The following is a 15,129-nucleotide window of genomic DNA, read 5'->3' on the forward strand; positions in this document are numbered from 1 at the left end:
TTTTTATTTGAATTTTTTGGTTAGATTTGGCCATAGAATTCGAAAATTCTCAGGAAAAAAGCAACAGAAGTATTTCTGCACTCTAGTTCTGAATAAATGATAACATTCTGCACAATCCTTATTACTCAAACTATATGAGAAGAGCATATTCGTCAAAATCAGTCCTTTAACTTTTTGCTACTATTGTAGGTACTAAACATTCTTAAGTTTATCAAACAATCGGACAATGTTATACGCGCAGCGCTTCTCTCGCTGCTGAATTTTTTCTCATTATTAGAGCGCTACGTTATCCTGACAGATCAATACATGTGTAAGATAAGAAAATTAGATAATCTTTGAATATCTAATTTTGTTATTGTTCACATATAATATCGCAGCGAGTTTGATCGAAATATACATACGTTAACGGGATAAATGGATTTCAGAGATTTATCCGAAGATTTAACCATTATGATTTTGATGCCTACAAGAACGTAAATATAAAAAATCGTACTCATTCTTCATAATAGAAGATAGAAGATGGGATAAATGGTATTCAGAGATTTATCCGAAGATTAACCGTTATGATTTCAATACTTACAAGGATATACATATAAAAAATTGTACTCATTCTCTATGATAGAATTACACGAAAATTACTATAAAATATTATTCCTCTTTATATACGCTGTATCAATTACAATTCTTGATGCCTATGTAAAGAGGAATAACATTTCATAATAATTTTCGTGTAATTCTATCATCGAGAATGAGTATAATTTTTTATATTTATATCCTTGTAAGTATCAAAATCATAACGGTTAATCTTCGGATAAATCTCTGAATACCATTTATCCCATTAATATATTTATATTTTGATCAGACTCGCTATGATATATATGTGAACGATATAAGAAAGTTAGATACTTGAAAATTATATATATGTATTGATCTATGGAAAATTAATAAATACGTCGGCATTTACGCCACCGAGACATGTATACTCAAGAAACGTAATATATAAATAACATTATAATTAGGAAAAATGATGGGTAACAAAATTAATGAGATAAATGAACGACAGAAAGGATAATATGAATGATAAAAATAACAAACGAAATCATACAACTACAGTCAACGACGATGATTAAATTTGGCAATTAACATCACGAGAATAAATGTTTGCCTTTTTCGAAATTTTGCCGCCAAATTCCTTTCTACGCGTCTGAAATTCCTTTGTTCGTAATTTCTCAAATCTTGCAAACATAAAAGTAAAATTAATTTGAAAAATATTCTTTGATGATAATATATTTGATACGTTTGAAGCTTAACGGAATGGCACATATGCGCAAACGCTGGTCCACACGAGCGTTTATTTAACGAGAAATGTACGCCAGCGTAAATCGCGGCATGATTCTTTGCCGTGTTAGATTTCCACGATAATCGAGTCGCGTATAATGTGAATGCGAAACAACTCGGATTCCGAGTTACTCACAATCAGATGAATTCCTGCATCTTGTTATCTTTGATAAACGTGCAAAGAAAAAAGAGGTGGCGGTCTAAAATCCTAAAAATTCTTCTAAGATCCACGATATTAAGTTATTAATCCGCTCGGCGGAAAATGTTAGTCCGACAACCGTCCGCGGGATATTAAACCGCAGAATTCAAAAGTTTCTTAACGCGCCGCAGTCGGTTTTATGAAGCCGCGTTGTAATATTTGCGAAAACGGATTTCCGCCTTCGTTTTATTAATTTACCGCGAGAAGTTATAAAATATCAGTCGTTATACCCTCATGAGGTCGTAACGTTTTCTTTTACGGCCGAACTTACAAGCTCGTATGAACACGAAGGACTATCAAGTTCGATTTAAGGCCAGCTCGGATAAAATATATATAAAAGTTCATAAATTTTGTAAATAGCAGGACGAATTTTATTCTTCATCTGACAAAAATGACGGAAATAATGAGATAGGAGAGATGAATATATATCTGATGTAAATAAATCACATTAAACAAAGTATAACCTTCATAGACGCGGGACATATTGCGCAAAAAATTTGCCTTCAACCTCTTTCCCAGAAAGAAATCGGAGAAATGGTCGTATATAGACGTTAATTCGATAATATTTATAGGCATCCATTCGACGTCAATTCGACGTCGAATCGATTGCACCTATATAGACCGATCATTTCTCCCTGGATTTAGACGCAATGCCTTTATAAAACTTTCTACTAGCGGCATTTACGATTAGACAGTCATGCATAAAAATCGCTTTTTTCTACTAACGTAAGTTCCGCGTCTGGAGCAATTAGGTCCGAGGCGACCGTGTTCCTTTCGTAATTAACTTCGGGTGCAAACGTTTCGGCGGGCGAGCGCGACATCGCGCATTCGCACGCAACTGACGCAGCCGGCAGCACGCTGACGACGATACGCAGCTACGAGAGACGATCGCGCGATTCATGCGGGCAGCCAATGACCTATACAGTTTACACCGAGCACTTAATACGAGTATTAACTAGAAACTTTCTATTAAATTATCTTAATTTCTACGATGCATTTAATGGTGTACTAAGCTGATAAACTATGCATTAAGATGATTAATTAAAATAGATATATCATGTATATATTATGCATCGTCGAAATTAAACTTAATAGAAAGTTACCAGTTAGTACACGTATCAAATCCTCGGTGTAAACTAGGCCAATCAGCTCTCCGACAAGAAGGGTTGATCGCCGCGCGTTTTACCATATTTCCCTAGCGTTCCACCGCGGTCCTCCCCCTCCCCCGCCGCCGTGCGCGAATCGCATTCAAATCCACCAATGCGAATCGTCCGCAACGATTGAAGCAGCTGTTGGCGCTGCTTGGCGGTACGCTGGTTTTGCGTGTCGTTGATACAAATTTCTCGACGTTCTTCACCACGAGTTGCGCAACAGTCGCGAGATCCGGAGCACCGTAACTTTTGGCGCCAACGGAGTAAAGGACGGCATATATTCGCGATCCGCGGGAAACAGCAGAAAAAGTGAGTACGCGTGTAAACGCCGACGTTAAATGCGCCCGCCGTGACGCGGGTGACAGTCATGATAAGCGTTTTACGAGCACGTTCGCGAACCTAACCTGAAAATGTTGCAGTGCCACCACGGAAACCTGCGAAGCGGACGGCCGAGGACCCCACGCAAGCGGAGAAGGCGCCGAAGCAGATCAAGAAGAAGTCAGGTAAGGGAGCTGGCGATTTTTCGTTCTACTCCGAAAATATTCCTTCCCTCGTTATCGGCGTTGAATAATTGTGACCCATGCTACTCTCGAGTGCTCCAAGAGAACATATTTTGTATGTAAGAAGATATATTATTTTTCAATCTCTCTTCCGTCAGGCAGTCCTAAAAGCAATTTATATCAATTCGTCGAAAATTCTTTAAGAACGACTTTAATTTCAATAAATTAATTTCCGACGAATTGATATAAAATGCTTTTCTATCAGGAGATTCGTTGACGCAAGTTTAACTTGCACACATTTATCTTGTGCAGGATTGAGCGTAAAACCCGATCTGCGATCACTTTCAATCGGTGGCGTTATGCTCGTGTTCGGGCAAGGCGATTTCGGACAGCTCGGCCTAGGGGAAGTCACCGAGAAAATGCGTCCAGCGGCGATATCTGATTACCAAGACGTTGTGGCCGTAGCCGCTGGCGCCATGCATAATGTATGCTTGAGAAAGACGGGAGAGGTATTGACTTTCGGATGCAATGACGAGGGGGCGGTTGGACGGGACACTACCAAGGAAGGGTCCGAGACAGTACCGGGCGTAGTTGAATTACCTGGTAAAGCCATTCAGGTGACAGCCGGAGATTCGCATACCGCCGCATTGTTAGACGATGGCCGAGTATTTGCCTGGGGCACATTTAGGGTATATATATCTCTTCTGTCAATTTTTCTTTTATAATCATTACTTTATAAATTATGAGAAAACCTTATTTACACGTGATATATAAATCGATTTGTAAATAGGATACACATGGCTCTATGGGGCTAACGTTGAAGGGAAATGAGCCATTCCCTATAGAAATATTACCTGATGCAAAAGTTGTCAAAATAGCATCGGGTAATGATCATTTAGTGTTACTTAGTGAAAAAGGACGTGTATATACCTGCGGAAGCGGTGAACAAGGACAACTAGGACGAGTAGCTGCGCGTACAGCCAGCAGAAATACACGACAAGGAATTGGTCTGCTGCTAACTCCGGGAGTAGTTGAATTTAAAATCAGGAAGAAGTTGTATTTTGACGACATATGGGCGGGAAATTTCTCCACTTTTGCCAAGGAACATGAAAAAGGAGACATATACGTGTTCGGTCTGAATAATTTTCATCAAATTGGTAAGACAGGTCTATTTTCAAAGATGTATTATTCCGTTTCAAGTCTTTTCCTCATGCGTTTGTTGAAAAATATTCTAGGCTTGAAGGACAACGAAATCCACTTTCATCCACAAATGTCAAAGACCTTTAGCGGCAAAGTATGGAGACATATCAGCAGTGGAGAACATCACACCATAGCCCTGGATGATGGGGGACAAGTCTTTGTGATGGGTCGCAAGGAATACGGTCGCCTCGGGCTCGGACCTAATTGCTCAGACGCGGAAGAACTTACGTTAGTTCCTGCTCTAACTTCTACTAAATGTGTCGACATAGGAGCGGGTAGCAGAGAATCTTTTGCGGTCACAGAATCTGGTAAGCAAACACAATATATTAATTATTATTATTAATATATTAAATATTGTATATATTGTGTATAATATAATTATATATATTTTGTATTAATTATCGTGTATATTGTGTAGCACATTAACTACTCCTGTAAATAATCTACTTTTAAAGTAAAGATTCTACTTTTTATTGCGATAGGCGATTTATATTCATGGGGTAACGGAACTAATGGAAACCTTGGAACGGGAGATGTGAAGGATGTCGAGGAGCCAGTATTAGTTAAGGGAAAGCAGCTGGAGGGTAAGACGGTAGTGCGAGTCAGCGGCGGCGGCCAACACACTTTGGCTCTGGCAACGATTCGTCCGGTCAAAGATAAAACTGCTGGTTAATACTGAGCATTATATCTCGAGACGATGTGTATGTGATATGAATTTAGACAAGAACGAGAAAAGGCCACACTTTACTCCTACTACTTTATTCCTTAACATCGGCGATGTTACCTTGCCAAACAGAAGTGTAAGAAATCTTCCATTAAGTCTTCGATTTTGTTTCGAATCCATAACATTTAAATTTGTACATACTCTGTCGCATTGCCATTAATTCATTCATTATCCTTACAATAATTAATATATTGTGTTCTTGTTGTGTCGTTAGCATTATTACTACTTATTATGTTTCGTCAGAAATTTTTCTACTTTCACACGTTTGTGTCTCAAAGTATACATGGAATAAAATACTTTAAATGGACAAAAGATTATATTTTGAATAATCAATAAAACTTGTTAAATGTGAAATAAGTGTGATAGTGTCTTAGCCAAATCATTATGCCATTTAAATTAAATGAAAACTTAGGTAATGTTAAAACTTAGTTATGTATCCATTACTTGCATTTAAAATTGTGTTGTATAAAATCTTGGAAAATAAACTATTTGTAAATGTGATTCATTTACAATAATCTACATTACAGTCCCAAAGCGCAGATGAATGTCTCTTCGAGACAAGTTTAATCAATTTATAAACTTTGGTAAAATTACAAAACAAACAAATAACAAAATAACGAAGAATGCATTAAGGAAAAGATATTGCAATTATAAATATTTGACAAATTGAAAAATTAAAATTTTGTAACATGTCATAACGTTCAGTTTATTTATAAATTGAAATACAGAATGGTACTACAATGTCATTAACTTAGGTTACGAACCCTTCTAAAACTGTCATAACTGAAGGCGGACTGAAGACAACAGATTATAAGTCGAGATCTTGTAAAATGCAAAACTAATGGTAATAGATTTAACTTGTCTTTGGTTGCTCCGCGAGTTTTGCTTCTTGCATCGAAATCTGCGTAAGTTTCTTGCCGATACGTTCGTGAACGTCTAAATATTTAGCGATACAACGATCCAGACATATCGATTCCCCCTTGCCCAGTTCACTCTCGGTGTACTTTGGTGCTATACACTTCCTGTGGCATGCGGATGTCATGCGATTGTACATGTCCGACATCATTTCTATTTCTAAATCCTGCACCAGCTTCATCTTATCCTCGTCCAATTGCGGTAACGCTGCCATTCCTCCGACTTTGTACTCTCCAGTTGCGCTTTCTCTCCCCTTAAAGAAACCTCTCACTCCGTAACAGGCTAATCTACAATATTGCTGTCGCGCAATCGTTGTCTAGCTTTCATAATCTCGTATCTCCTGGCGTTCACGCTTCTCTTGGACAGCACAAACCCGTAAATTCCTAGGACAGTGGCTACGGACCTACAAAAAATGTAAATATATCGTTCTACAATAAAGTGTACAATAACATTTTTTTTTTTAAATAAAACTAACGAGCGCGAAATCTGGAATTTTCGATCTATACGACTGTCAGAAATATAAACGTTCGAAATATACACGTATCGTGGACATGATAATTATCGGAGTTTTTAGGTTAACACTAACGTGACATGCAAAAATCAGAGATACAATCGGCGGAAGCTCTTTTCGAGATACCATGCACACCTACCATCCAATTCCTACCTTGGCCCAAGTTGGCAGAGCCATGTTTCTATTTAATCGTAACGATATCCCATTTACAAGCTAAAAAATTTCATGTACCTGAACGTGTACACCACGCAACCGCCGGCAATAGTTTTCTAACCTCTATGGACTCTCGATACAAACGCCTCATGTCGTGATATTACATAATATTTATTTTCTCATTTATAAACAAATAGTTTTGCGCGATAACTCGCGCTTCATGTGAAAGTATGTACGTCGAAACGGGATAATGATTTTTTTTTTAAATCAAGTTTTTTAGGGTTCTTTCTCAAGCTTACGAATTCGTGATTATATCGTTGTCAAAAGACGCGCTTAAAATTGTCGGAAGAAACTTCCTAGTTCCTATTTCCGGCAGAGAGAAGCATAAAATAAAAGATAAAGAAATAAAGAAAAAAAACGAAAATAATAAAATAAAAAATTATATTATATTATCATAATATATAATATATATATATATAATTTAATTAATATTTTATTTTTAATTTATATTTTAAAATTATATTATTTATCTATAATTATTATTTCCTAATTATTTTATTATTATTATTATTTAATGCTTCTCTCTGCTTCCGGATTTGTCGCCCGGAGAGGATTGAATTCCCCGCATTGCCGCTATCTAGGGGATAAAAATGATCGATCGTACGATACTGACGGCACTGACCAGTCCACTCTTGGCGTATGTAACCTAACCTAACCTAATTTGCATTGTCGTGCTGGATGTGCGAGCGAGACGATCGCAGCAGAGATCGCGGTGAATAGCGCGTCGAAGCGAGATAAGCGAAGGTAAATTTTGCTGTCGACGTATTATCTCGATAAATGTAAGATCTCGAGCAGTCCCTGCGAAAACCGTACGCGTATCAGATCTGTATACGGTTTTGAGGCCGCGTCATTTCGTCTTCGCGAAACTCTCATTGTGACTGAATACCGAGGTGCGGAGCAACGTGTTGCTCGTCGTTTGCAGTGTCATTCGCGACGTTTCAGAACGCACACATTACTCGGTGGCTGCTGAAAGGACAAACTGGGACTGGGAGGACAGGATATCGTAAGGATTCTGCACTGATTTCGAACAGGAGAAAACGTGTGAAGAAGGAAGCGTGTTGCTCGTCGTTTGCAGTGTCATTCGCGACGTTTCAGAACGCACACATTACTCGGTGGCTGCTGAAAGGACAAACTGGGACTGGGAGGACAGGATATCGTAAGGATTCTGCACTGATTTCGAACAGGAGAAAACGTGTGAAGAAGGAAGCGTGTTGCTCGTCGTTTGCAGTGTCATTCGCGACGTTTCAGAACGCACATGTTACTCGTGGCTCCTGAAAGGACAAGCAGGGACTGGGAGGACAGAATATCGTAAGATTCGTAAGGATTCTGTACTGATTTCGAATAGGAGAGAACAAGTGAAGAAGGGAACGTGTGCCAGTAGTACGAGACAACGCGACGTGCAACGTGAGGAAAATGTCTTTTCAACAGTGGCTGCACATACGGCACAACATCGACATACCGTGGAAGGCTTTCGTGAGGGAGTCGTCCAGCGTGCAGGATAAATCCCCGGAGAGATGCATTTGTCAGTTGACCTTCCAAGGAAACGAAGCGAGGGCTGCCTACGAAGAGGTCATTCACCAAACCGGTAACGGCAATACTCCGCCGGCAAGGCTGAAGCATTCGAGGTCAAAAGCCACTGGGAATCAAGGCATTTCCGGCACAAATCCGACCTCCGTTGTACAAACGAAGAAGAGCACACTTTCCGACGATATTCTAGCAAAAGTCACAACCAATACGTTGTTGAAAGCAGTGGAGCAGAAGGACCTGAAGTTCCTGCAAAAACACATGACAACAGAAAATGTGAATGTGTCGGATGACTTTGGTTGGACCCCGCTAATGTCCGCCGCTTACTGCGGCCACCTGGAGATCGTGCAGTTCTTGCTAAATCTCGGGGCTAACAAAAGAACTAGGGATAAGTCTGGTCTTACCGCGGCGCAATTAGCTTTGAAAAGAAATTATTTGAGTATAGTGGCGCTGTTGAGAAAGAAGTCCGACTCGATAAGCGGTATCAGTCAGTTGTCCGCGAATATTTCAAATATAAATACTACAAGTGTAAATAATACAAATGCTTTAGCGGTAAGGTCAATGACTGTAGAATCTTCGGCGGAACACAATAAAGACAATTTGATGGAAGAGAAGACACGACTGAAGCAGAACGCGGCGTTTTACTGCGAAGTCTGCAAAGCAACCTTTCAAGAAACAACGCCGCAGCAACATGAAAGTTCAACTCTGCACATCTTTAACACAAAGCCGAAATTGAAATATACAATGTATGCAATATCGAGGCAAAATAAAGGATACAAAATGCTTCTCAATACGGGATGGGACGAAGAGGCTGGCCTTGGTCCTTCCGGGAAAGGAATAAAATATCCAATCAAAACATGTTTGAAAATGGATCGCAAAGGATTGGGACAATTAATGGAAAATGAATATAAGATTACCCACTTTAAGCCGGGCGATACAACTGCTATTAACAGCTATAAAGTACCCAAGCAGAAACCTCTGAAGAAAAGGGATAGGGAAAGACTACTTCACAGAGAGGCTAGGAAAGAAAGAGCTTTGCGTATAGCATTATCTTAAAATAAATATAGATAATTCTAATTTTGAATGTGATATTTATTTTAAGATTGAATGTAATGAAAATAACTTAACTGTTCTTATATACTTATGCTTGTAAGTTTATTCTCAATCTTCTCTTCATTATAAGATAATTCATATTAACTATTTTTTTCCTTTTCTGTGATATTAATGAAATCTTTTATTTTATGATTATCAATAATTATAATTATTTGGTAATCAATAAAAGTTTTAAAAACACAGAAATCAGTTTATTTCACTAAACTGTAACATGAATAAAAACCTTTTGCAATAAATATAAGTACATACACAAAAAATGATAACGTAAATTTATTAATGTGTTACAGATGGCAAATGAGCATCAGAGATTATTGGAACACTTAGAAAAAGTTGAAAACAAAGCTGGTGAAATTCTTACTGATCGCGAGGAAATAGTCGCTCTAGACAAGAGAAGAAATGATGATCGGGTTGGAATGAGAGCACTTCAAAAACAGTCGCATGAAAAAACATGGATAACAGTAGGACCGTTGCTTTTAAAGATGCCATCTAAAGCGGCTGAAGAACTACTTGAGAAAGGTAATGTCACTTAAATAGGCACAAGAAACTCATTTACATTCTCTAATTTTTGTGTTTTCTTATTATTGTTATATTACAGATCAGCAAGAATGTGGTACTGCCATTAATAAGCTAAGAAGCGACTTAAAGGTAAAAGTAAATGAATTACGTGATTTAGAGTTAACTCCACCTGTACCTGGATTAATGTTAGAACCTATGTCTCGCAAAGAGATGAATGCAATCGGGCAAATCTTCGGTCGAAGTGTCTAATATTTAATATAAAGTTTTTTTGTTCAATACAGTGTAATTAGAAATAGCATAAATGTATGAGCTTAAAATATTTAAATCTAATTACAAACTTTTGTATAAAATATAAAATAATTATATCTAAAAAGTTATTATTTCTCACAAGCATTTATTTCAAAATAAATCATATTCGTCACTTCAATGAATGAGGAGTAAAATAATGTTTTTTCTTTTAACATTTTTAAAATTTGGTTAGTCACTTATAGTAAGATCAATATCAATTGATCTTACTGTACATATTAATGCGCACTGAATCTATACTATAAATAAATATTATATGTACTATAAATGTTATGGTGACTGAAAATTGTTATGGTGACATAAAATTAAAAGACTTAAAAGAAAATGTCACAAAATATAAAATACGTGTATAAATTTACGCATTGTCTTTAACATAGTTTTTTACATTCATATTTGCATGTGTCTCTAGTATCTTTCTCTATATGAAAACATCTCTTTAGTATTTACTGAGAACGCCTCCTATATTTTTATTAACAAACTATGATTTCAAAAAGAAATATTGTTATCAGGAGCTTCTTCGCTATAATATTCTTAATTTGTGGTTCCCAGTGAAATTTGTACATGCACTTATTACAATTTTTTTTTGACATCGTGTAGGGAATATCTTTCAGAATATTTTGTATTTGTCTGTATCACAAGATTCCTGCAATATAAATAATTTCGTATTAATGTATCCCTAAATCTCTTGCATAACTTTTTAAGTAATTTTATTTTCCTTTTGATAATTTTAGCAAATCATGCGTATATTCTTTTATCGTTCTTACTATAGAAAAATTTAAGTAAGCTAAAAAAAGACATTGGAAACGATTAGATTGTCAGTTTCGATTTCAATATCGTTCATATCTGTAAAAATAAATTGTTAATATTATAAATATAATAATAATTATCGATAAGTATTTTAACGTAGCGCAAAACCTTCTATACTATAAAACTCTTTATGCTGCGCAGTTCTTACGTGCTCTTACGTAAAGTTTATATGTAAATCCGGCCATTCAATGTGTGAGTATATTAAATTCCAATTAAAATTCTGTTAGAGCTAGTATTCTTAATCAATATTTATTTGCACAAAAAGTCTTCCATTTTCAACGACCAATTGAACAAAACTGGCAAGAGTATTTTGACATCTTCTGAAAGAAGATATCGATTCCAACTTGACTAGAAAATCTCGGACAGAGCCAGTGATTCCACGAGACGAATCTATCGTATTCGTTTACTTACAGATAGCTTTGAGAAGTTAATACTTAACGTACTTGTAATGACGCGCTTTGGAATTTATTCACGAAGTTCTCGAGAAAATCGTCAAAATGGTAAACTGTGAGCTGTAAGATGAGAGGCAACGAGAGTTTGATTAATCTTGCAAACAGTCAGATGCAATTAGTACATTCATTACAGGAACACTCTAATGACCTTAATCTTGATTTCATGACCCTGACAATATTCAAGAGCTTTTAGTCGTTATTCAGACACCTGAGATAATGCTGGCAGAATTATAAATTTCAAATCTTGTAACTTGAAATATACTTAACAAAAAAAAAATAATTTAACTTGTCTTTATATGACCTCGCAGACTTCATTCAAAATCAACTCTTTACCGTTAGATAAATTTTTTAAATCCTATAACTTTGCTTCTCTTTTGCTACATATTTTTCACATTTTTTTAGAATTGATCATTTTCGAGATATTTTAGCGTTTTTGGACTTTTTAAGGATGTGTAAAATGTACAATAAAATAATGTAGAAAAATACAAAAGAATAGAAGAAAGGGACGTGACGAAAATATCTAATACAAAAGCACCAGAAAGGTGTTAATTTACTTTATCGCAGATTAAAAACGTACGATTCAGACACGATTAAGATTTCGAGAGAACTAAAAAGCTATCAGTTCGCAAATTTTTTCACTATTCACTATTGTGAATAATATGAAATACTTATATCAATTTATCACTTCGAGTTTGATAAAATATTTCCCTGCCACTCCACTTCCTTCGCCGTCATCGTCCTTCTAGTATTCCGCAGTATTCCGTATCTGGAATTACATATTCGGGGAAATTCTATCCTGATGTCCTCTGATTCCTCCGAGTATCCTATCCTCGTGCTCGACGGGATTGATCCTGTCCATGCCTTCGACCTCCACGTCCGGCGACTCGCGCCGACCTGGTCGGTGCAACTCGTACTCTGACATCGGGATTGTAACATTTACGACAAAATAAGACACGTGGAGTGGAGAAAATAAATTGAGCCCCACATGATTTCATATAATTACATCTGCGTATTTCGTCCTCCTATCTCCTTAAAACGGCGTCTACAGTGAGACTTAAGACTTAAGATTTTAGAAAATTGACAAATTATAGTGAAGTATTCATCTTACGTGAAAAGAATAATCGATTGTGATTGGTCAATTTTCTTAAATCTTGAGTTTTAAGACTTATTATAGACGCCGCTTAATAAAGAATAGAGTGAGACGACTTTCCACACCTACCGCTGCCCTCGTCACTGCGTCGCTCGACGCCGCAACAATCCGCGCGTATGATCGCTTTCCGTGTAACCGTATTAGTAATGCTTATTTAATCGAATTTTTCCCAAGGACATAGATCACGTGAGCTGGCAATGTTACAAGTATGACGCAATTGAGGAACAAGTGGGAAAATGTTTGCAGAGTTAGAAAGTAACGCGTTTCTTGTAATCGTCACCGTTTTCGTTATTTTTTTTTTCAGTAACGGTAACGTTATATTTTTAAATAATGGTAACAAATTTGCCGTTACCTTTTATACTTTTATTATCTTATTTTAATAATTTTTAATTGATTTTTTAAACAAATATTTTGTACTCTATTATATCTCGACTGCTGGGTAGGTTTTATAAGCGCGTTCGGAGAGCACGTTATCAGCGCTATTGCGTCATTTATTTTGTTTATCATTCTTTAGATATAAAACAAGGATAGAATGACGCAATAGCGTTGACTATCTCGAGGAGAGATTGAAGGCGCAAAATCCAATGGAGTAACATAACAAAAACCCCCTCATCAAGTTTTTCTCGCGAATGTGCCGGAATCATGCACATTATATGTCGTTATATATTGCATATCACGCAACGTGATTTTCAGCACTGGCGGCGAAAAGCGCAACGCAAAATATTACAGCACAAAATAGATGGCTCAGGATTCTCAAAACGCTGGTGTGAACACGTGTGTGTGCGCGCGCTAATAATCGACACATGCCAAAACTTGAAAAAAAAGTGTTTATGCTGATGGTGTCTTTTTCTAAGAAATCATAAGAAATATTGATGTATGCCGCAATCGAGTGGTTCAATTGTTTATCTGTTATGATAGAGGCGAATACGAAGAAATTCATTTTCATCATATTGATATACATATATTGATCTGGTTCGATAAACTATGTAGTCTGAACCGAACGCGAAAATCTGGATGGATTTATACATATAGCAGATTCGAAATAGAATCAAGATTTTTAGAAATAAGCCCTCAGAGGATGTTCAGGGTAAAAGTTTTAATTCATACAAAATTCTCTTTTAAAAAAGATAAAAAAATGACATTAAATACATATCTATTATATGTATTCTTCCTACATAAAATTTGATACTACCGTATCTTTCGATTTTACTGACATGCAACTGCAAATTGGCGCTAGTTTTTTACATCAAATCTTTTGTAGGAAGGATACTTGGCGTTGTTTTTTTTTAAAGATAATTTAATTTGGATGGATATTACATTTTTTTTTTTTAGTAACTTTCATTATAGAGTAAGAGTATGTTAGACCGTGTGTTGGAACGTGTCGAGATGTTTCGGGGTGTATTAAGCCATTAAGGAGTTTGAAGTGAGGGTGGAAGGAGTAGAGATGGGGGTGATGTGGGTGAATAAAGTGTGGTACGTGGACTATATCAACACGTGCCGGGTTGAACTGAAGTCTTTGTTGTGGATAGGAGGGTTAGGGGGAGGATGGAAGGAGTTTAGGTAAATAGCGTAGGTGGAGATGAGTATAGGTGTGTAGGATACTTGAGGATTTGTGTAAGCGTATTAAAAGTTGATGTACAACCGAAAATACGAGACGATGTTTCTTAAACATAATTAAAATTTGAAATTTTTTTACATAAATAAGTTTCATTCTTACATAAAAGCTCCATTTTTACATAAAAATTTAAAAATCTTTCTTAATATTCAACGTAGAAAAAAATTAAGACTTTTATTATGTATAATATGATCTTAAGCAATCGACTAATTGTAAGCCTATTAAAAATTTCATTCACTTATCCGTTTTTTTAAATATGATCATTATGCCGTCGCTTAACTCAACGGTCCCAGTAAAGCTGTACGGATCGATCTTATTGCTCATGTAAAGACGCGTATATTTGGCGTAAGACATTACCATGTCTCTTGATACACGCATAAAAATAGTTAAAATATATTTCACGATATATTTCATATTTAATTATATTTCACGATATTGCGCCAAAATAGACTCGTGTAAATCATGACATTCATTCCCTGTGTATTCATTTTTCACTATTTTAACGTCGGTGAGAACGGTGATAAATGAAGACGTGCTACTTTTAACGTCATTTTGATTATTCACAATCGGTTCTTATTATATATCTAATTTAAGATTATTTTACATTTTACAATTTTAAGATGTTATGTGCCAATCACAGAACCGCATTATCAAGATATGAGATTATCTCAATTAACATAAGAACGAAATATAAATATTGGCTTTCAAAATGCTATTAAAAGCCATTGAAGAACTGCTTGAAAAAGATAATTTCAAACGAATAGGCAGACAAAAAAATTATCTACATTCTATAGCTTTTATATTTTATATTACTATTACATTATAGATCGGAGAGAATTACTGTTGTCATTAATAAGTTAAGAAATGATTTAAAGTAAAAAAAATTAATTATGTG

The 15,129-nt window shown here is 36.2% G+C and overlaps 4 protein-coding genes and 1 long non-coding RNA gene across 6 annotated transcripts; 3 read left to right on the plus strand and 2 right to left on the minus strand.

Moving 5' to 3' along the window:
• Window positions 1-2,812: 2,812 nt before the first annotated feature.
• LOC105453134 (regulator of chromosome condensation) lies at window positions 2,813-5,613 on the plus strand. The gene is made up of 6 exons (XM_011694859.1): window positions 2,813-2,997; window positions 3,108-3,191; window positions 3,501-3,877; window positions 3,979-4,345; window positions 4,424-4,696; window positions 4,871-5,613. Coding segments are annotated over exons 1-6 (1,293 nt in total). The 5' UTR covers window positions 2,813-2,996; the 3' UTR covers window positions 5,062-5,613.
• Window positions 5,614-5,792: 179 nt separating this feature from the next.
• Window positions 5,793-6,332, minus strand: LOC105453135 (mitochondrial import inner membrane translocase subunit Tim10). The gene has a single exon (XM_011694860.1). It carries the CDS (start codon window positions 6,239-6,241, stop codon window positions 5,966-5,968), a length of 276 nt encoding a protein of 91 aa, XP_011693162.1. The 5' UTR covers window positions 6,242-6,332; the 3' UTR covers window positions 5,793-5,965.
• Window positions 6,333-7,364: 1,032 nt separating this feature from the next.
• On the plus strand, window positions 7,365-10,568 carry LOC105453137 (p53 and DNA damage-regulated protein 1). Of its 2 annotated transcripts, none has more exons than XM_011694862.1 (3): window positions 7,365-7,495; window positions 9,676-9,904; window positions 9,984-10,568. In XM_011694862.1, exons 2-3 carry the CDS (start codon window positions 9,676-9,678, stop codon window positions 10,151-10,153), a joined length of 399 nt encoding a protein of 132 aa, XP_011693164.1. In that variant the 5' UTR covers window positions 7,365-7,495; the 3' UTR covers window positions 10,154-10,568. The 2 variants fall into 2 exon arrangements, with proteins under 2 accessions (XP_011693164.1, XP_011693163.1); XM_011694861.1 differs by lacking the exon at window positions 7,365-7,495 and adding an exon at window positions 9,335-9,424.
• Window positions 7,504-9,347, plus strand: LOC105453138 (G patch domain and ankyrin repeat-containing protein 1 homolog). The gene has a single exon (XM_011694863.1). It carries the CDS (start codon window positions 8,165-8,167, stop codon window positions 9,329-9,331), a length of 1,167 nt encoding a protein of 388 aa, XP_011693165.1. The 5' UTR covers window positions 7,504-8,164; the 3' UTR covers window positions 9,332-9,347.
• LOC105453136 lies at window positions 10,282-12,934 on the minus strand. Its single transcript, XR_974825.1, has 2 exons — window positions 12,455-12,934; window positions 10,282-12,384 (listed from the first exon to the last, which is right to left on the minus strand). It is a non-coding gene; the product is annotated as an uncharacterized LOC105453136 (long non-coding RNA).
• Window positions 12,935-15,129: the final 2,195 nt, after the last annotated feature.

This window comes from Wasmannia auropunctata, unplaced genomic scaffold (genome assembly GCF_000956235.1).
Source record: "Wasmannia auropunctata unplaced genomic scaffold, wasmannia.A_1.0 LD336002.1, whole genome shotgun sequence".
Lineage (NCBI taxonomy): Eukaryota > Metazoa > Arthropoda > Insecta > Hymenoptera > Formicidae > Wasmannia > Wasmannia auropunctata.